We start from the raw sequence: 23,221 nt of genomic DNA on the forward strand, positions 1-23,221 counted from the left end.
CACATCTCAGGGGTATAGAAGCTCTTTTTGGGCTCCCAGTGGTCAGAAGCAGGAAATGAAGGAAACTGAAATGAACAATGACTTCTTTTTTTTTTTTTTTTTTTTTACAAAAGCAATCCGACCTGATGCAAACTGTACAGTACTCAGATAATTTAATTCTATCATCCATCACTGCTTTGTTAGCATTTAGGCTAGCCAAGAGTCTGATTAGTTTCTGATTTCCATTTTCACCTGGTAAATGTCACACAGAGAATATCTTAAAAGTCAGTGGAACATTTTAGCAAACTGTGCCTCTTCCAAACAAAATATCTAAAGAGATTTCATGTTGCTCCCTGTGCTCTTTTGCATAGGAGCTGATTGTCTGATTTGGTTTATCGTATCTCAGCAGGTCTCCACAGCTGCAGCATATAATTAACCCACCATTACACCAATAATTATCTTTGGCTTTGAGCCTTTTTTTCTTCTGTTGAGAAATCCCAATTAAATCCCAGAACCGTAAAATCTAGATGAAACAAAAAATAAATAATAGTAACTTCATGGTGAAAATGCTCTTTACCAAAAAGTTCTAGCTCCATGCATGACACCTGCATGGTCTCCAGTTTAATGTAGTGCACTGCCACGGGATGTTTGAGACCTCAGTGACCTTGTTATGTTTAAGATTTGAGTTGAATATGCTTCAAATATTTGAAAAAGGAAAGCGAACCTGAGGCGTGCTTCATTTATCCTCTCCTGAGAGTGATGCTCTCGTATCACATCGAAGGCAGTAACAATTTCCAATTTTATCCGTGGCTAATGGAGAGTTAAATCAAGCACACCCCAAGTACTGGCACTTGTTCTCATATTTGAAACCATGTTCAAGTGATGTCATCTCACACCCTGGTTCAACCTGCCATTCCCCTTCTTTTGTTCTCCTTTTCCTTCTCCCCCCCACCCGACCTCGATCCATCCATTTTTGTCCATCCCCACTCCTCCCCCCGATCCTTCCCCCCGATCCACCCCTTCCCTCCCGCTCCATCCCTCCTATCCACCCCTTCCCTCCCGCTCCATCCCTCCTTAACAGTGCGGACGGGATGCCGAGAACTTTGACCGTTTTTTCACACGCCACCCGCCGGTGCTGACCCCTCCTGACGAGGAAGTGATTCAGAACCTGGACCAAGACGAGTTCCAGGGATTCTCCTTTATCAACCCCGAGTTCCCAGGAAACGCTGCTACCACCACTGACACCGAGCAGGCTTGATTTCAGCTCATGCACAGACACATGGACACACACACACACACACAAATATATACACAATCCTCTCTCTGGTATCAGCCATGCATACCCTGGAACATGCACAAACATGTTAACTTTAAATATCATGGAAGACATGAAGTCATGACGAACAGATTCAACTTTGAACACACATTTCTTGTTCACACTGTTGCAGCTCAGATGATGTGTTGGCTCTTATCTGAAGGTGAAAAACCTGACTGCATGTACTGTAGCACTCTGGTGGACGTAGGAAACTAAACTGAGTAGTTGAGCTAATTGTATTTAAAGAAATCTTTCATGCTCATTTGTAATCACATTATTGCTACAGTTTGCCACTGACTTTGTCTTAGCATCATTTTTGAGAGGCTTGTTACTATAAACTAGTGTTTTAATGTTATGCATGATCCAGTAAATATCATATGCAGAGAAACCAGAAGCTTCTCATTCACCACAAGCTTTTTGAATCCAAATGATTTTGCATTTTGGATGATTTTCAACTGATCCTGCTCACAGTGTGAACAACAAATTGTGTTCACTTCACCATACATGATCAGAATAAGGATTACAAATTAATTGGGGCCTTTTAAAGTTCAGAAATTTTAGAATTTCAACTCAGAGACAAAATTGTTTGGATAATTAGAGCATCATTTTTACATAACTGAAGAGCAATTTAACTGACACAAGCATGTTTATTTGATAAAAAATATCCAACTTCGCTACAGAATATCAACAAGTCAGCTCACACTTACACACAACTGCAAGGTTTCCTGTGTAACATAGCTGCAGAAGTCCATGTTAAGACTTTTATTTGGGTGGAAATTGTGATTTTTACCTTTTCTTTTCCTCATTTCTCAGCTATTCCAGCACATTTTGGTTTAGGCTTGTAATTTCTGTGTGCTTTTTTAATAAGTGTACAATAATAATAATAGTGTCTGTATCCTTATATTAGCTAAAACTGGAATGCTTGACATACGTGCATGAGATTCTATATCAAGAATAGCCCTGGATCTTGTCTCCCAATGGCATTTTAACAAAATATTGTACCACAAATATCAGATTTTTCATCTGCTGATTAGTGTCCACCCAACACTGAGGTCAGAATGATAAAATGTGGTTGGGAAATGTAGTCTTTATAGAGGGTGTGAGTCAGTGAAATAGATAGATAGATAATACTATTTCTTATACTCTGTTATCTTGTATTTAAGCAATGAAAGAGACTAGCGGTTAGTTTCTTTGTGTTTTACAGAAGCATGATTCCAATACCTGGGCATTTGTTTACAGAGTGTGTGTGTGTGTGCACATGTATGTTTTCTATGTGTGTGAACAAGTATTGTGCATAAAAATGCACGTTTGCATTTTCGTATGTGTCCATATTGCCTTCCCAGCGCCTTGCCTGGCCTAGTGTTTACGTTTGTTTGTTTGTATGGCGAATATCAGCAGCCCCTTCATATTAAGCAGTATTAGTAGGGTTTCACTTTGCTTTCGGTTAGCAGCTCAACGAGTTGCAAAAAAGGAAATAACAGACAGCGGTAAAGGAGAAAAATAAGCGTTTAATGTAAAAGTGCATTTTAATTGGAACAATAGCTTTCAGTCATGGACTAATCTTAACAGCTTTCTTAAATTTTGTTTTTCAATCAGCATTGGCTGCAGTCTCCACCCATAGAGTCCCTGGACAGCACCACCTTAGATCCATGGCTGATTTTTTTTTAAAAAAGTTCTCGTCTGGCTATCTCATATTTGTCCGATTTCTTTTTCTATTCATACAAATGTTATTAACCCTTAGATGCACGAGTATTGGACCGTACACTCTTCCATAAGTGGGTCAAAAATCACCCGTATAAGAAGCAATGTGTTTTTCCGCAGTTTTTTTGTCATTTTGGTTAAGAATAGTCATTTGTGTTATTGTTTGTATTATATTTTGATCCACTCAATAATGATTTCATGTTTGAAATACATTTATTTTTTGATTTACAACAGATTTTGAACATTTTGATGATTGAAAAAGAAGATTACACAGAACAGCATGTCAACATCCATTTTGTTGACATTTTTCCAACATTACATAAAGCAATGTTAGCTTGTTTAGTTTGCTTGCTAGTGGAACTATAAAGTAGGCTAATTTGATGATACATAATAATAATAATAACTCATATTCTTTCATGCAAAAATCATGAATGTGCAAGTACGTTGAAAAATATCAATTTGATGGCATCTAATTTCTTCTGAGATAAAAAATGTAGATAATACTTACATGCATCAGGTCTCGCTATGTAAAATAATCTTCCTGATTGGTGACACTTCTGACATAGTGTGTGTGGTCCACAGTAAATATATTCCTGACAGTCACAATTGATAAGAATCTCAGGTTTCCATGAGATTCTACAGGAAATGCATGTGGGTCATTTTTGACCCACTTATGGAAGCTTGGAGTAGTAATACAAATATTATAATTTCTTAAAAAGTATAAAAGGTAACTTAAAAATTTAAATGGAATGATATCAAAAACATGTTTTTTGAGGAATAGCTGGAGCATCAAATAATAGCAACTTTTCAGTACAAAGATATTACAAGAGAATGACCTCAACGGGTCATTTTATGACCCACTTACACATCTAAAGGTTAAGTAAAACATCTCTAAAATCTGGGGTCATAGGTGACTTTAGTCTTTGAGTTAAAAGTTCCTAAAGAAGGTGAGGCCATGTCACATTTTGCGGTGTTTTCTTTGCACCAATCTGTGTATCAATGTTTGAACTGCCGTGACTTTTGCAGGTTCATTGATATGTACATATGGTCTTCAATGGCGCAGCCCTGCGCTGATAGAATTCTTGAAACCAGTTATATGATGGGGCAAATTTGGTCAAAAAATTTCTGTCCACTCTCCACCTTACTTTTTCAGCCTAAGAGGCAGATTTTTTTTTCTATGATTGCCACCAATAGAAGATTTAAAAATTTAGAGAATGGTGACCGTCAGTGTCACTGAGGAAAATAAATTAAGATTTCATATTTTGCATTTATGGGCAATATTTGAACATGCATTGAGCAGGCCTGATAGGTGAAACCCCTCTGAAAGTGACCCCAGCTAGAAGAGTTCTATAATGTTGTTACTGAGCTAAACAAACATCACTGTTTTCCAACTCGCTTCAAATAATTTTATCAAAGATGATACCATAGACAATTTTGTTAATCAGTCAAATTGAAGATGGTCAGACGGGGGGCATTCGGTGAACGGAGACAGAAGGACCCACCTGGACCCAGATCCCTGCTTTTCAAATTCAAAGTTCAATACCCGAGCATCTCAAAAAAGTTACTAGGAAAAGTTTTAAAAAGTAGAAAAGAGAACAGAAACAGACCTAAATGTCTTGTGGCCATGGATATTTTTATCAAATTTTTTGGAAGTTTGAAGCTCAGCTCACTGTGACTGGTGTTTGTCTGATCAGTGTGTGCAGTAAGAATTTCCACGCAGTAAAAGTGGACGCAGGTTACAGCTTGGCCTCCCGAAGCAGGAGAAAGTGTGTGTGTGTTTCGTCTTTTGTTTTCCCTAGCTAGCAATAATCCTGCTGACAGGAAGACAGAACTGTAGGTTAGAACTGTCAGTGATTTACATACAGAGGCGATGAGGTTATTAGTGGGTCTTTTCCACTCTGCCAGAGGAGAGAAGCGTTTGTACTTTACGTACCACTCTTCATCACAGAGGGACATCGGGGGAGTTTGTTTCTGCAAAGTGGACACATTGACATTCTAGTCAAACGCTGGCGTTCATCAGTAGTTTTCTACATGTACACTCTCCTCCAAAACTGTTGAAACAGTGAGGCCAATTCCATTATTTTTGCTGTAGACTGAAAACATTTGGGTTTGACATCAAACGATGAATATGAGACAAGAGATCAACATTTCAGCTTTTATTTCCAGGTATTTACATCTGGATCTGATTGCATTATTTGTAACAGAACACCACATTTTTAGGTGAGCAAAAGTACATAGATTAAAGTGAATAAGACTTAATATTTAGCTGCAAATCCTTTTTGTACAACAACTGCATCAAGCATGTGACCCACTGACATCACCAAACTGTTGTATTCTTCTTTTGCGATGCTTTTCCAGGCTTTCACCTTTTTCTCAGTCTACAGCGAAAATAAAGGAATTGGCCTCACTGTTTCAATACTTGTGGAGGGGAGTGTATATCTGTTACTGAGAGTCAGTTTTGTTAATTTTTCTGGAAGGAATTTCAGGACTGACCAGAGTCTGACTTGGACTGGATCCAAATTATACTTCATTTAGGTTGGACTTAGCGTTGTCCACAAGTCTCAGGTCTGAGCGTTATTATGTCCAATCCCATAAATGAATCCAAGCACACAACTGACTTTTAATACATGAAATGTAATATCCTCAAAAGAGTGTATGAGGACATTTCAGGAAATCAGATTTATGCTGTTTGATAACAATTACTTGTTTGAATTTAATTTACAGATATGGGAGAGGTTATAAAATGATCATCTATCGCCCAGTTAGTTACAAAATGTGCAAAACGTGGCCATACTTTTATCAACTAGACTTCCAAGAGGTTAATTCTCAGAATAAGTTCCTGTGATTTTGTCTTTGCTCTCAGGACATTATCATGTTGCTGTTCTCTCCTGATCATCTGTTAAATGATAGCACCTTATATTGTTGGTGTTCTCTGTATAAGCATATGTTTGGGATGATTGCATTTTGTATATTTTGGATCTGGTCTAACTTGAATCAGGTCTGACTGACTGTGTGAACTCCAGGGTGTTGGTAGGTTTATCCAGTAGAAACACTATCACACAGCTGATTCATTTAAAGGAGTAACACTTATCAGTCACAGTCAGCATTATTACACATTATTATGAAGATAAAGAGCACCGACATCTGAGAATATCTTTAAAAGTGACTAGAATTTAGTAGAAGATCGATGTTGATCTGATAGCTGTAGTTACACGTGAACTGGTGTTACAGTCTTCTGCACAGATTGTATACAATCTGAAATATGCTGTGAAACCAGCTTGATTTTTGCTGTGGTTTAGAGATGGGCGATAAAGAGTTGGGGAAAAAAACAAGGTAACCAAAGCCAGGTCAGAAATTCAGATGGGAAAGTCACACTTTGAAGGTTGTTATTTCCTCCTTTCAAAGCTTTGTCAATTCATACTTTCAGGCATGGTCTCATATAACGCACTCAAATGGAATGTATTATATTAAGTAATTCTACATTTTGATTCCATTAATAGTGGAAAGTCATAGTAAACATCTGGATCCTGTCAGAGATCTCTAGTCAAGTCCAGCAATGAAGAGCAATTTTACTGGTTTTATATTTCGTCCATAATTGTGAGTGTATAATTGAATGCATGTGTGTCCATTGTCTGTGTTCCATCTCTACTATCAGTGTTTATTTCAGTCATCACCCCCTGAATTCTAACAGCAACAACAAATACATATATATGCTAATACAGAAACATATATATTACTGTGTCAAATATTGGTATTTGCATATAATTAAACCTATTGTCAGTGTTTTGAAGGAGGAGAAGAGGAAAGGTCTTACTCCAGGATTGGTATTTTTGTCTCTAGGATTCCTTCCTGCTGAAGGAGAAACTAAATGAACTCTGCATGAAAAAAAACGCTTTTGTTTGACCTTTTTATTAGTTAGGATTTATATACATTTAACACATTAGGGCGGTCCATGTTTTCTGTATCAGCAGTGCTTCAAAAGTGTGATCCAAGCTGCTTTTATGTGCGCTGTGTGTGAAAATACATATATATCTGAAGAAGAAAAAAAAGGAAAAAATGCTTTTCACAATGCTTTCCATGTGCCAAATCTTTTTTTGTTGTTGTTGTTTTCCAAAAAAAAAATGCAGACATACCTAAAATAAAGAAATTAAAAGCAGTGTTAGAGGATGTTTATTGTGTGATCACTGCATGTCTAGTGGCTGTGGGTTTCTCCATGCTTTCTTTAATTTAGCCCCTCATTTACTCACTCTTAATCCATCACATTGTCACACAAACGCACACTGTTGCTGGAGTAAGTAATAAGGGGAGATAGCGGACAGTGAGAGAGGGGAAAAAAGGAGAGAAGGAAGATAGAGTGATGGAAGGTGACAGACAGGGAGGTTTCTGAGCAGCTGGAAGAGAGAAAGAATAACTGATGAAAAATAAAAGAAGAGGCAAGCAATGAGCGACAATAAACGGAGGCAATGGGAAGGGAGGAAAAGGTATTAAGAAGGACAGTGGTGAGGAGAAAAGGATGGAGGGAGGGGACGAGGAAGCAAAGCGAGGCTCTGAAGCGAGGCAGGCGGCTACGACAGGCTGTGCATATTTCATGGCTGCCACTTATCATAAGAGCCTTTCCCTGATGGGGGAGCGTAGGTCTGATGACTTCAAGGAAATAACATGCAGAACACGGCCTACATACACACAACCCTGCTGAGCCACTCAGCCGCTTCTCACCGCCTCTAAAGCTGCTCGCAATCCACTGTAGTCGAGCCACTGCTGCTGCCGCTGCTCTGACTAGCTGCAAATTTACTTTTAATAACCGTATCTTGCACCATTTACTGCCTCTAGTACATTATAATGTTAACACGTATGGACACAAACTGGATGCAGTGGTTGTCAACCATGTCTGGGATGGGAAACTAAATCTACAGTGCGCCAATTATCCATCATGTCTGTGTTCATAAGGAAGCAAGAAGAATTGGGATGTCACTCAGAAAATGTATTATAATGCCACACTTCTGGGCTTTTTTTGCATTACTCTACAATATCGCCTCACATTTGTTTAACAATATAACGCTATTTTTTTTTACATATGCCCACATATCAGCACAAATCCGATCTCTTTTAATAAGGACATTTTGTCATAAAGCCGACGGCAATGTTCAGAATGCTCAGAATAAAAGTGGTAACTGTACCTGATTGCTAGCTATAAATTAGGAACAGAAATGTGCTACCTTACTGCATAGCAGACAAATGTAATGTGATTACAGCGATGCATTACTTTGCAATATTTTACCCTGAGCATTGAATGCCTGCGAGATTCAGGACTCTACTCAGAAGTGTTTTGGTGGTCAGTTTTGGGGAGAATCTCAAGGCATATCACCAATGAGCATTCCTCATATCCTATGAGAACAGCTAATGAAACATCTGGCTAAGAGGGGATGTAAGTAAGTTTCATCAAGTTTTACTGGAAAGAGCACAGAGCACTGAACTGATATAATAAGATTTTGCTGTGAGTGCCCAGCAGACCCTCCATAATAAGAGCTCGACTGATATTTGACAGCTGACATTCTTTACACACATACACACACACACACACACACACACACACACACACACACACACACACACACACACACACACACACACACATATATATATATTCTAAAAACAGTGAACAATATTTCACAAATTTTGCACAAATTTTTAATCTGCCAATCGATATATCATGTGGACTCTATCATCATCTACACTACCGTTCAAAAGTTTAGGGTCACTTAGAAATGTCCTCATTTTTGAAAGACAGGCATTTTTTTCAATGAAAATAACATTAAATTAATCATCCAGTGTAGACATTGTTAATGTGGTAAATGACTATTGTAGCTGGAAACAGCTGATTTTTAATGGAATATCTCCATAGAGGTACAGAGGAACATTTCCAGCAACCATCACTCCTGTGTTCTAATGCTACATTGTGTTAGCTAATGGTGTTGAAAGGCTCATTGATGATTAGAAAACGCTTGTGGAGTTATGTTAGCACATGGATAAAAGTGTGAGTTTTCATTAAAAACATGAAATTGTCTTGGTGACCCCATACTTTTCAACAGTGGCAGTGTTTCCTCTAGGATTTTTTTCAGCAGCGGTGGCAGGCTCCCTGCTCCCTGACGTGACGTCACTTTCAAGGCCGCGCTCTCGCGAGTATTTAACGTCGCATTAACCCCTCAAAGAGTAGATACTGAGCAAGATAGTTATCTGTAGTTTACCTTAGTACTCGCGAGTACCCGACAGTGCAATACTGCTGTGAAAGTGGAGACAAGCGGCGGTGGAGTATTTGTGACGATTAAAATAAATAAAAAATTTGAAGGAGCGGCGGCTGGGCTGGGAATGAATGTAGAGGAAACCCTGGGTGGTGTGTGTACCACCCACGTTGCCTGTTACTCTTTAATCCAGGCCTGATACAAGCTGAACATATACACTCACTAAATCTATGTGGTATTTACTGTCATATTTACTCTGGACCACAATATCAGCTCTGTACTTATTAACATTGTATATAATTTACAACATGTAGCTGTAAAACTCTACAGCTCTAGCAGTTAACCTTGTGATTTATACAAGCACGTATATCTCATTTATGCAGTGGCACTAAAGAAACATGGATTAGTCAGCAGTCTTTGCACTATGACTGTCGTTGACACGTTTACAACAGAATGCAGTAACTCTTTTTTTTTCACAGTCTGTCCTCTACATAAACAGGCATAATGTTGTTTTCCCACAAAATGATAAATGATTTCTTTTAAGGTAAATAGTTTTATATTTAGGGAAATACTCTCATTCATTGTCCTGCAGAGATGAGAAACTTGATTCCACTCTAGTGTTTTTCTGTTGAATATGAAGCTGGACGTATAGAGACTGAAAACAAAAGGAAACACATCTCGACATCTACCAGCACTGTGGATTCTCACAAACTAGGACATTATGTATTTACTGTTTAATCTGTCCATTAAAAGAAATGTAAAAATGACTAATTGTTTTTGAAAAGGGACATATGGTGCTTTTGCCTGGATGATATTAAAGCTTTCTCGTATCAAAGTGCATGTATTTGCATAATCAGATCTTTATTGACACAGTTTTAAAGTGAACTTTTTGTGGTAAAATGCCATCATACTGTCTGAATCAGTAGATTTTAGCAGTAGAGTTTCTCTCACTGGTAATGGAGTGCTGCAGTCAGCTCCTCTGTGATCCTCAATGAAAGGACATTCAAAGCCACAGAAACAGTCGCAATCCGGTCATTTGGGCAGAAATAATAGTCTGCTGACCTGTTAACCCCAGTGACTGTTTGACTGAGTGTCATCTGATAATCTATAATTCATTTCACCAAGAAGGAAATCACACAGACTATTTATTTTTTGATTCCAAACTCAAAAAATAGTGCAATTTTGTTTTTGCTAAATACCTTTTTAAACTTGCAACAGATAGTGGACCAGGGATAAGACAAGAAGCAGAAAAATCTGAACCAAACTAGTAAATGGGGTTTTTTGGTTGTTTTTTTTTTCATTTCTTGTGTGGAGACAAAAATGAATACTCCACATGAAACCAATGAAAAGTTGCACAATGTGCAATCTGATCTGAGGACAGTCGATGTGTTCACCTGCTGTTGCACCGACCTGAGTACCTTGGAACAGACCTGCATTTGTTTTATTACTGAAGTGCTTTTGAATGGTGATGTAGAATCTGAACCTTGGAAAACAAAAGCTGCAACGAACCACATGAATCCGTCCATCCATGATCTATACACCGCTTAATCCTCTTTAGGGTCGCAGGGGGACTGAAGCGTATCCAAGCTGACTTTGGGTGAAGGCAGGGAACACCTGGACAGGTCTCCAGTCTATCGAAGGGCTACTTGTAGAGACAAGCGATCACGCTATAATTCACACCTATGGACAATTTAGAATTACCAGTTAACCTCAGCATGTTTTTGGCCTGTAGGAGGAGGCCGGAGTACTCGGAGAAAACCCACGCATGCACAGTCTGAACATCCAAACTCCATGCAGAAAGATCCCAGGAAGGCAGGGATGCAAACCAGGGATCTTCTAGCTGCAAGGCAAAAGTGCTAACCACCAATCCACTGTGCAGCCCCCCTATTTATACTGAAAAGAATTAAGAATGAAATCAGCTACATGAAAGGGTTTTTAAGTAATCCGTACAATTGTCTGAAACACTGAGCAACAAAACCTTTCCTGATTAGCCATCTGACTAGCAGGCAAGTCAAAGACTATCCAGAAACAATATATAACACTGTGAGACAGTAGATCTGACCAATCAGATCTCAGTTAACAGCAGCAATGAGTCAGTTTCAGTTCAGCTTCCGGTATGGAACAAACTCAGCTTAGTGAAGAGCATTTTTCTTCTTATATATATTATATATTATATATATATGTTTTCATTGAATAATTTGGGTTTCTTTAGCCAATAACCTGAACAGAAGACATGCCCCACACCCCTCTTTGTTAAGTGTACACTAACATTGCAGCTCAGCTGTGTTTTATGCAAATTTATTATAAAGCAATTCAGACTCCTGTGTAACAGTAAGTTCCAGCACATAAGCTGTATAAAGTTTGTACTGGAGTGGATGTAATAGCCAGTGTACACAGTAAGCCGCAGCACTGCTGGAGTGTGTGTGATAATTAATTCCAAATGTTGCGGCCCCCAAATTAAAGCTAGTGGCTTCAGCACAAAGCAGCCTGCGCTTATCAGCCCAAAACAGGTCAGCGTTCGATACCGCCTTTCATTCACCCTCCTCTCCTCTTCACCTCCCCTTTCCTCTGTGCCTCCCACTCTCCCAGCATCCTCAGCTGACATCGGCTCGTCTCCCGCTAATCCTCTCGTTACTGAAAAAGATGGGATGAGGGAGAAAGAGGGAGAGAGAGAGAGAAAGAGGTGGAGGGGAGGAAGAGAGGGAAGGGAGGAGTAAAGAGCCCAAGACTAAATTGAAGACTCGGAGTCATGTTTCTCTATTAAAGCCATTGCCTCTGGAACACAGTGATGTAAAAAATAATTCTATGTGTTTTCCCTAATGCCACTGTACACTCTGAGCTTTCTATCTATGCATCTATACCAAGGGCTACTGATATTTATCTCACGCCCTGTCCTCTGCTGCATCTCTTTTCCTGTATTTTTTCTCTCCATATCTCTGTCTCTCTGCCTCGCAGCATTAACTTCAACTGAAGCGTGCTGAGATGGAACACATTATGAGCTGGCCTACATGGCTGGCAGCTGTGTGTGTGTGTGTGTGTGTGTGTTTGTGTGTGTGCGTGTGTGCGTGCTTGCGTGCATGTGTGTGTGTGTACATGTGTGTGCTTGCTAAATATCTGTGTGTGTGTACAGTTTTCTGCAATGTACACAGTGGACTGTTGTCGAGGTTTTGGGAACATAGACACATACATGTGTGTGTTTGTGTTTCAGTCAGATAAAATAATGTCTTGACTGCAAGTCAGAAGCTAAATGACAATTAGCCACAGTCAGAACTGAGATGTATATTTAATAGAAAGATTTAGGTTGATAGTGAATATATATGAATATATATATATATATGTGTATATATGTGTGTACATATATATATATATATATATATATATATATATATATATATATATATATATATATATATACACGCTACAAGTCAAAACTTTGGATACACCCTCTCATTTAATGATTTTTATTTAATTATTTTGTACATTGTAGATTAATACTGAAGACATAAAAACTATAAAAGAACACATATTGAATTATGTTGTTTACAAAAAAATGTTAATCTTCAATAATAGTCTACAATGTAGAAGATAATACAAATGAATAAAAAGCATTGAATGAGAAGGTGTGTCCAAACTTTTGACTGGTAGTGTATGAATATATACATATACACTACCGTTCAAAACTTTAGGGTCACTTTGAAATGTCATCATTTTTGAAAGAGAAGCATTTTTTTCAATGAAGATAACATTAAATGAATGATAAATCCAGTGTAGACATTGTTAATGTGGTAAATGACTATTGTAGCTGGAAACAGCTGATTTTTAATGGAATATCTCCATAGGGGTACAGAGGAACATTTCCAGCAACCATCACTCCTGTGTTCTAATGCTACATTGTGTTAACTAATGGTGTTGAAAGGCTAATTGATGATTAGAAAACCCTTGTGCAACTATGTTAGCACATGAATGAAAGTGTGAGTTTTCACGGAAAACATGAAATTGCGTGGGTGACCCTAAACTTTTGAATGGTTGTGTATATATATATGCATATTCCAGTACATCAGAATTCCATTTAAATGCCCTGTAGTACACATGCATATAGCTGACTCTGAATACTGGCCTGTTAAGCATTCTATTCTTACACAGCACATATGCAGGTGCGTACTCTTCGTATCCATATGCACAGACTGAAAGCAGACAGCTGCCATGCAAAGCGTGACATTTCTGCTTACACCAGACACAGACAAACACATGGGGCTCCTGTGGATGTTTCAGAAAGCGCTGGGACTTTGCACTTTTTACAGGATATAGAAACTACTTCCAGATTTGACTGTATCACCCTGTCACTGTGATTATTCCTGAGGTGTGCCGAGCAGCTCCATTACACAGGATTTCTGGATAATTTAGAACTTCCTAATGTGTTTGGGCTTGTCAGTCAGTGTGATTCCAAAGTTAAGCAGCATCTTCTTCAATTACAGCTGCTTTAATGACTAGTTACAAAGGAGTGGATGATGCAGAATCTCTTTGTAAAGTCTCTTCTAGCAAGACTGTGTTTTTTCCTGATACCTGTGCAGTCGGTGTGATGGCAGTGCGGTAATCGGTATGGTTCATAGAAGGGTCCATGAGGACACCTTGCAGACTTGGCTGGATGATGAAATTTGCATCACATGTGCCCTTCCAGACCCATGTAGACAGGCGGATATAGAACATTGAGTGTGTTCACATGACACTCCAAGCTCTTTAACTACCAAATATTGTAAATGGCCCATGAAAACTACTTGAGTATGTTGAAAAATCCAAAGTTTGACAGGTAAATATTGCCTGGTCACTGCTGGGCTATGACTGAACTGTCATCTTCTCAGGAGCATGTGTGGACTCTCCTCTCTTAGTTGACATTTTCCCGACACTCGTGTTAGGTTTGTTCTAGCTGTAATTATGTCTTTGTCATTACTGCTCACAGATTCTGGTGACCTCACTTAATCCACTCATCTAAACAGCCAGATGCACAACACCTGTTCTTAATCCACAGAATATGTTCTACACATCTTGTGCATCACTTCACACACAATTCATTGAGACACATTCACTATCTTCAGAAGCTTTGTGATCTCCACCATTCTGGACTTCAATTGATGGGGTTAAATGAAACTCCATCTAAAGCTGATTAAACTATAAGTGGCATTCAAATTGAAAGCTGAACTACATCCATATGAGTGTTGAACCGACCAGGAGTGCAGGCTTCTCCTGAGAGGAGGCACTCCAGCGGATATCATGGCCTGGAATGGAGAGGTGGATCTGGGCCAGCTGTGGCAGCTGTGTGTCCCTGTGGATGGAGGAAACTCCTCTCAGGCCATGAGACAGTTGGCAGATAAAGGTAGGAGATGTGACGTTGGTTTGTGGTTTCTCCGAGCTCTCCTGTCCCTTTCTGTCCTCCTCGTTGATGCTTCTGATCCCACCATCATCTTCCTCACTTAGAAATAGAAACAGTTTTTTTGCCTTCAGAAGTGTTGGACCAACATTATATTCAAAGTCCATGTCTGTAATCCTGCTTCTGTCTCTCTTTCCCTGCTCAACTTTGTCTTATTATTCAGACTGTGGCTTCAGATGTTTGTGTTTTTCAGACTCTGGATTTTATGGACATATTTTTTAAACTGTTGGCATTCCTGTCGTATTTCACAAAATATTCATGGTTATGTTTTTTCCTCCTTGGCTGATCCTTGTGAGGTTTTCTCTGTGACCTCCAGCTTTTATTCCATCCATTTCTTTCTCTCCCTCTTTGCTGTCTTCATTCCACATCTGATCACTATCTTTCTACCTGTGGTTTTCTGATATTGTGCCTTAACCAGCGACAGCATTTACACAGTGAGTGTTTTTCCTGGTTATTTGGTGTCTCCACAGACACAAACACACATATTTGTATGTGTTATAATTATTCACTGAGGGTGAGACACTGCAGGATAGCATGTCTTCTTACAAACTAGTGAAAAGAAATCATCCAAAATGCGCAATTCTGTTTATTTTACTACAGTTTATTGGACATTTGTGCAACTTAGTGTATATTTAATGCAATAATACAAAACAGTCTGCATATTTAAACATAAAATTTCAGACAACTTGTGCAAAAAATAATAAGTAACCAACTGGATACGTTTTATGGTTATATCTGTTTCAGAAAATATTTACATGACAATAAGTTGTTTATAATAAAAAAAAAGCATGGAATTTGACAATACATACTTTTTAAAGATTATTTTCTCAAAATGCTTTTTTTTTCTGAAACCTGGTCAGCAGCACTTAGATACACTAGACTTTCTAGTTTTATTCATACTGATATTGTGTAATATATTATAAGATGCCATAGTTGCATATTTAAACAATAAAGGTAAGAAAACTTGTCATTCAAAAATAATTGTCTTAATGTCAGTATTCACCAGGGGAAGCTCCGTAGTGATATCTGTTCAAATTCTTACCCATAAATATTGATGCCCTCTAAAAATGCTAAGAATTTTACAACAAATATACTATCAGTCAAAAGTTTGGACACACCTTCTCATTCAGTGGTCTTTATTTAATTATTTTATACATTGTAGGTTAGTACTGAAGACATCAAAACTACAAAAGAATACATATGGAATTATGTTGTAAACAAAAAAATGTTAATCTTCAATATTAATCTACAATGTAGAAAATAATACAAATAAATAAAAAGCATTGAATGAGAAGATGTATCCAAAGTTTTGACTGGTAGTGTATTTTAAAAGGCTGTTTTCTCAAAATGTTCTCATACTTTGAGCCAGAAATCTCCTCTTCAGTGGCACTCGCATACACCAAATCTTCCAGTTTTATCCAGTATTATCTGCCTTCATGGAGTGATAAAACAAGACATCCAAAATCTCCTCTGTAAAAGCCCAAGGCTCTAACAGCAAATTAAAACAAGAATTTTGATCCTGGCTTCATCCATTGCTCTGATTTCTATAGTGGAAATGTAAGCAAATAAGTTTTAATTCAATATGAAAAACTCCATATGCATATTTGAGCATTACATTTTAGAAATCTTATAATACAATAAATAGTTTTTGCCAATGTAATTATCAATCTATGGAAGTTTCATGATGAGATCTACAAGGAAGGGTTTTATGACACCTCCGAAGAGAGAATATAATTTTTAAAAATCTGATTAAAGCAGGTGAAATGTTTGATTGTGATAATTCCATTAAACCCACTATATAACAGTGTAGATGCTTCCTCCTTTGTTCCTCATACAGTAGCTGTTTCTGGTGCATCTCAGCAAACAAAGTCGACCGTATTTGCCTCCCTGACTAGAAGTTCTCACAGTGACTTTGATGAAAGTTGAAAATGAGCACATTGGGGATCATGTGTGTCATAGTCTGTAATGTCTTGGCTCTGGCACTGTCTATGCTTCGCTCTTCTTCTTTGGGGAACATCCCACAAGCCATTTTGGGCATATAGCGCTGTGTGTGTGTGTGTGTGTGTGTGAATACCATCGTCCCTCGGTGTTTGCTCCTCTACGCAGAGCTTCACTGTACTGTATATAGCAGGCCGAGCCCCAATAATCTCCAGCCGTGCAAGTGTGTCAGTGTCAGTGTGTGTGTGAATCAAATGGCAGCCGCTCTCTTTTACTGCGTCTAATGTGCCCCTCCCCCACCACCTAACATACACTCCTCCATCTTTAACAGCCTGTTCACTCTTTTCTTTCCTCCATCCATACACAAACCGAGCCAAGTGGTGCATTAACAGCTCTCTGCCCCAGAGAAACCCTCTACTACTACTACTACTACTACCGCTACTACGGCTAGTACACACACACACACACACACACACACACACACACACACACACACCTCCTACACAAAGTCACAGTTGGTACTCTCATCTCTCTTCTCTCTTGATTTACTGTGTGTCTCTTAGCACCTCTCCCTCTGTTGAGTCCTCTCTGCACCTCTTCTACCCTCCTCTCAATGCTGAAGCTCCAGAAAAACAGCATTTTTTTATTTTTTATTTTATTTTAGATTCACTCCAGCATCTAGCATGTCCCACCTGCAGTACAAACTTCTTTTCTTGTCAGGTGGTAGTATGCCGTCTGTAGCTGCCATGGTGGACAAGGAGGTTCTCATTATTAAGCTGTGAAAACATCCAGATTCCTCCAATTCACATAAAAAGATAACACTGAAAAATGGCTTCTGGCTGGTGCGACCTAACTGTAAAGATTGGATGTTCAGGTGAGGAGGAAAAGGGAAATAACAAAAGAAACATCTGAGCAAAGGACACGCAATTAATATGCCGTGTGGTCTGTTCCGTGCTGTTGACTGTACATTCTGCACAGTCGAATGATGCATCTGCAGAAGCAACAGGTACATACTGGTACTCATATGAATTACCATCAACGATACCAATGTTTACAGAGATTTTTTTAATTTATGTGTTATATTTCTTACAAATTTGCTGATATTGCCTGGAATTGTGTTGAATTTTGAAGGTATACTTGCTGTATGATTTCCATTATGTTTGCATTTCTTTAGAAATCAGCAAAAGAAATTGCAAGAAGCCAAAACAGTCAATACTTTAAAAGTTAGGTTTTTTTAAAGAAATGATTTCAGAGTATACACTACTGTTCAAAAGTTTGGGGTCATCCAGACAATTTCACGTTTTCCATGTAAACTCACACTTTTATCCATGTGCTAACATAACTGCACAAGGGTTTTCTAATCATCAATGAGCCTTTCAACATCATTAGCTAACACAATGTAGCATTAGAACACAGGAGTGATGGTTGCTGGAAATGTTCCTCTGTACCTCTATGTAGATATTCCATTAAAAATCAGCTGTTTCCAGCTAGAATAGTCATTTACCACATTAACAATGTCTAGACTAGATTTCTGATTAATTTAATGTTATCTTCATTGAAAAAAAAAGTGATGGACCCCAAACTTTTGAACGATAGTGTACTTGTTTGCTCTTATTTTGAGAATTGGATAAGGTGATTGTGACCACTTAAATGTTTGTACAGTAAATGCTGCCAATTAGCATAGCATAAATACCGGAAACAGGGGTTAGTATTGAACAGACAGACCATTTCTCAATCCTAAGGGGGTAAATACAGCAGTTTTGTCAAACCCACTGGTGTCTCAGAGACAAGCACATGCAGTCTATTGATGTCTGCGCCACCATCAACATTTGACACCAATTCACATTTAGAAGTTTTTGCAGTTTAAACATGCCTTGTCAGAGGTTGGAGAGGTTCAGTTGGAAGTGGAGTCACAGGACTTTCATGCAGGAGAGTTAGTTTCACTCGCTGTTTGTTTTTAAAGGTTAAGTTTAGGTTCCACAAGTAATGGGTTAAGCATAGGAAAAGGTCACGATTAGTAGAATACACCCCCACAACATTAAGCACATTTTACAGGGCAAGTTTCTCGTTGCCTGAAAAAGAGCGACAGTGACGACACCAGTGGAAAACATTTGGCTGCAGACTCATAGCGTCTACTTCTGGCTTTTATATGTATATGTATATGTACATTGACAAACGGTGCTAGAGGGTACCTATTGCACTCAAATGAGACGCCAAGGGATCCTGGCAAAGCGGTTGTATGTGACGACTCAGGAGTAAGACTGGGCTTGACAAACATGAGAGTGTTATCAATGGAAGGAGTGCTATAGAAGTATTCTTAAGGTGCTGTATGTATAATTTGTTCATGGTAACATTAATGTGCAGAAATGTTACTTTAAAAACTCTCTCCAAGCAAGAAAAAGTATAAGGACAGACAAAGTGTTTCCACTACTCAATGTTTAACAACAGTGCTTTCTGTTCTCCCTCCCTACCCATCCCTTTCTCCTCCAACTGTTTTTTTCATTTTTCTTTCCTTCCATCGCACCCCCTCCCTTCATAAACTCCACTTGCAGAAAAACCGTCGGGACACCTGCAACTTCGACAAAGAGTTCACCAAAATGGCGACGGACTTGACGCCGACGGACAAACTCGTCATCATGAACCTGGACCAGGACGAGTTCCTCGGCTTCTCCTTCACTAACCCTGAATACGTGGCTCCTGGAAATTAACACACACTGATAGGTAGTAGAGAGGGAGGTTTCAGAGCTGATAAGAAGGCAAACTCACATTAAAATTACAGCTGTTTTGTGTGTGTTCAGTAAATGCCTGCATTCCTTTTAGGCCACAGTGGGGTCTGTTCAAAAAATCAGTCCACCCAAGAGAGGTATCCCAACACCAAAACCTGCATAAAACACTGGATACCAAAGATTTTGAAGTTTTAAAACAGAAATGTCCAAGGTGTCAAAATCTGCTTTTTGTGCACATGATAGATTTATGTAGGGCAATATTAGTTCCATACAACCAAAACTGCAGCTCAGCTAGCTCTCCCTTTATTCATTTCAAGCAGCGATTATAAAACCTATAGAACTTGGTTTGCTGCTCTTTTGATGGCATTAGTCTGCTTAAATTGTGCAACAAGCTTTTCACTATTTTTCGCATTCTTAAGTGAAGTGTGGTGATATGTTCTCTTGTGATTCCACACGTTTCACCGCATCATTGTGACATCAAAAATGAAACCACTGAAAAATAACTAGTCGTTGAAATGAAACCCAGATTGTCCTAAATAGATTCGAGCAGCAATTTCAGTCACCGGGGTGGGAATGTCCTGGTTTTGTTAAAATAACTGCTATTGATAAGTAACCATAACTTTTTTTTTTGTAATATGCCACAGTCCCTTTATTCCTGCTTTCAGTCATGTCCTCTGCGGCCAAATGGGACCAACAACTACAAAGCACAATGGGAATGTACATCTGATGTTTATAGATTGTTGAGTGGTGTGTCATGATGTTGTCTGTGTAAAGTTTTATATATTTTGCTGTCTTTGTAAAAATGTATAGGAGGAAAACTTTATAACTTCCTCAGTTTAACAACTTACATCCACACCTACATCCAACCACTTACTGCAAGTGCGGGAAACAGAGGCAGACCTTTCCTGCACTGGTAGCCATCTTTGCCGTGCACCATGAGCAGCACTGCCTCCAACTTGTGTGTGTTGACCGTCGTTCCCTGTTTCAAGCAGCCACAAGCTGCAGTGTGGAAGCGCTGACACACTTAAACCGAACATCTCACACTGGGCCGTCACAGAGGAATATGGCTAATGAGCAAACATCACAGCCTGTCAAACCTTTTCTTTTTCCCTCTTTTTCTTTATTTTGGCTCTTGCCTTTCCCCCTCTCTCCCTCCTCTTATCCCTCTGTTGTCTCTCTTTTTATTTTTTATTTGTTTTGGCTCTAATCCCTACTTCTGACAAGGCCTCAGTGGGAGCGTAGTGTGACATGGTGTCACAAGGCCTGGCAATGCAGCAGTCACCAGTGGAGCACGCACACACAAACACACACACACAGACGCACAAGCACAGCGAACGATGAGCTGCTTTGACAACCCCCAAGTGAGTAATTTCACAAACAGCAATAATAACAACGGCAATGCTGCTTTTCCTCATTTCATTATTTTTGCACCTCATTCCTCCAATCCATTTGTGTGTGTTTTGTGCTGTGTTTGTGCATTAGCATATATGCATGTACTTGACTTGAATACACGTAACAGCATGTGTGGAAGTGTGCGTGTGTGTGTGTGTGTGTGTGTGTGTGTGTGTGTGTGTGTGTGTGTGTGTGTGTGTGTGCGTGTGTGTGTCTCAACTGGATACAACCAATTACTTCAAATTCAGCTGAAATTCAGGAAATCTGCCTTCTAGCTTGAAAACCACATTACACTGGCTATAATGCCAACTATCTCCGTGTACTATACACACACACATACACATATACACACGCACACACGGCCATATAGTCCGATCCATGACTGAGGGTTGGAATTATTAGGTGAAGCGTAACAAGGCGGACAATGACTGTGAAATGTTCGCTCCTGGAGGCACACAAGACATATACTGTAGGTCCATTGCACAGGCCTAGATTTTTCCCCCCTTCTTTAGCACAAACAGTACCCTCATGCATACTATATAAAGTGCACACGCCTATATTGTACATATATATCAATATGCACAGCAACCCTTTCCTGAGTCTTTGCAGTTTCACCCTGCAGTCCTTTTTGTTTTGTGTAGATGTTGTAAAATGTAAAATACATGAAGTACATTTTGTGTATCGGCCTTTCCCATAAGAGAACTGTACATTGCTCCGATCGAGGGTGTAAATAAATATTAATCACGCCTCATCTTAACATCTGCTGTTGAGAATCGTAGACCCTAAAGCATTATAGCACTCGACAGCTGTCTACCTGTTTGTATGGCTGAGTCAACGAATGAGTGTGTCACTGTACATGCATGTAACTCGAATATGTTAAGTACTGTACAATTTAATATAGATCTGTCTTTAATAAGAACATTTAATAAGAACATGTATCTCTAATGTCACCTGATTAAACAGCACAGATGTAAAGCTAACAGGAGATTACAACTGATCTACAGTAACACACACAAGTTGTGTGAAGCTCCATTCTTCACATGAGTTTAAAATAATCATCAACAAGTGCACAGTTATGTTTTGTGTTAAGGTTCATGACTATGGGGAATTATACTATGCATGCATGTGATGATCTCTCTCTGTTTTATATCCTATAATATGGATTTATTCTATATTAAGTGTTTGACTGGTGTGTGATAATTACTTTATTGGACAATAATAGAATTTATGTTGCTTGATTTATGATAAAATGATGTCTCATTTCATTGCTTCATATTTACTCAGTATTATACGAGAAACACATTCTGCTTTATTTGTACATATATAAATACTTTTCAAATACATAGGGGTAAGAGTCTTCCATTCCATAGTTACATTTATACATATAGAAACCGATGTGTTTAGGAGTAAAAAATAATAAACATATGAGTTGCAATAGAAAAATATCAGGGCTGACTGCAATGTAATGACATCTGAAATCAAAACCTATCTGTTTAATGCTCACACAGTTTTACAGGTTTGTAGTAGACTGGCTGAACTGGCCTAAAAGTGTCCTCCGTCCGTCCCGCATTTCTTTCTGTCCGACCTTTTCTTTGATCACGCCTTCTCACCTGTCATTTTATTTTTTCTTCTGACCTTTCTCTCTCCTTCTTCCTCTCATTCTCTCCCACTCATCTTCCTTGTTGTCTTTTTCTTTCCTCATTTTCTTTCCTCTTGACCTTTATCCTTCTTCTATAGGCTTTCCTTTGCTCACTCTCTCCAACCACTTTCTCTTCTCTTCTCTTCTCTTCTCTTCTCTTCTCTTCTCTTCTCTTCTCTTCTCTTCTCTTCTCTTCTCTTCTCTTCTCTTCTCTTCTCTTCTCTTCTCTTCTCTTCTCTTCTCTTCTCTTCTCTTCTCTTCTATTCTCATGGCATTGTTTTCTCCTCTCATTATCCCTGATTTCTCCCATACTGCCTTTACATTTCTAATTCTTTCTCCCACCATTTGCAGTCTTTCTAAAGCCACTTAACACTAAACTTGACATCTGATGAGCAACAGTTCAATTACAATCTGATAGCTGCCTTTTAAACTTACTTCTGCTTTGATTTTAGCTGGGCTTAGATGTGAAATACTGAGTCACTTAACAATAACCTGGAGATAATTTTCAGTTTTTAAATGCAGAGAGCAGCAGAGATAATGCAAGAGAAGAGTAATTATGTGAGATAGTTCACTTATAAGAAAATCTGTATTGTGATTTTGTCAATTGTAGAATAATAAATCATGTTGAAAAATCACATATTGCCTTGTTTCCAGTCAAATGTTCTTTATCTGTGACTAATGCGATGGTGATTTTGTATTGTGCTGAATGTGAATATCAGTATTACTCTGGTGCAAAGAAAGACTCAAAAGAGATTATACAAACTGTGAATCCAGCATTACAGTAAGTTTATGTGTAAAGTCATTCTTTGCATCCTTATGGAGTCAGGTTGCGTCATAAAAAAATTGAAAATAAATGTATTAACTTAA

General features: G+C 38.7%; 1 protein-coding gene across 2 annotated transcripts in view; it reads left to right on the forward strand.

The window, feature by feature from the left end:
- Positions 1-23,221, forward strand: part of prkcbb (protein kinase C, beta b) — a 121,542-nt gene extending 98,321 nt beyond the window's left edge. Inside the window, exon 17 of one of the 2 annotated variants that reach the window (XM_055005126.1) lies at positions 19,150-23,221. In XM_055005126.1, the coding sequence (XP_054861101.1) occupies positions 19,150-19,305 (156 nt within the window). In that variant the 3' untranslated portion in view covers positions 19,306-23,221. Of the gene's footprint in view, positions 1-1,060; positions 7,152-19,149 lie in introns of those variants that run through there. The other variant, XM_055005125.1, reaches the window with a different exon arrangement.

The sequence above is a fragment of the Amphiprion ocellaris genome, chromosome 19 (genome assembly GCF_022539595.1).
Source record: "Amphiprion ocellaris isolate individual 3 ecotype Okinawa chromosome 19, ASM2253959v1, whole genome shotgun sequence".
Classification (NCBI taxonomy): domain Eukaryota; kingdom Metazoa; phylum Chordata; class Actinopteri; family Pomacentridae; genus Amphiprion; species Amphiprion ocellaris.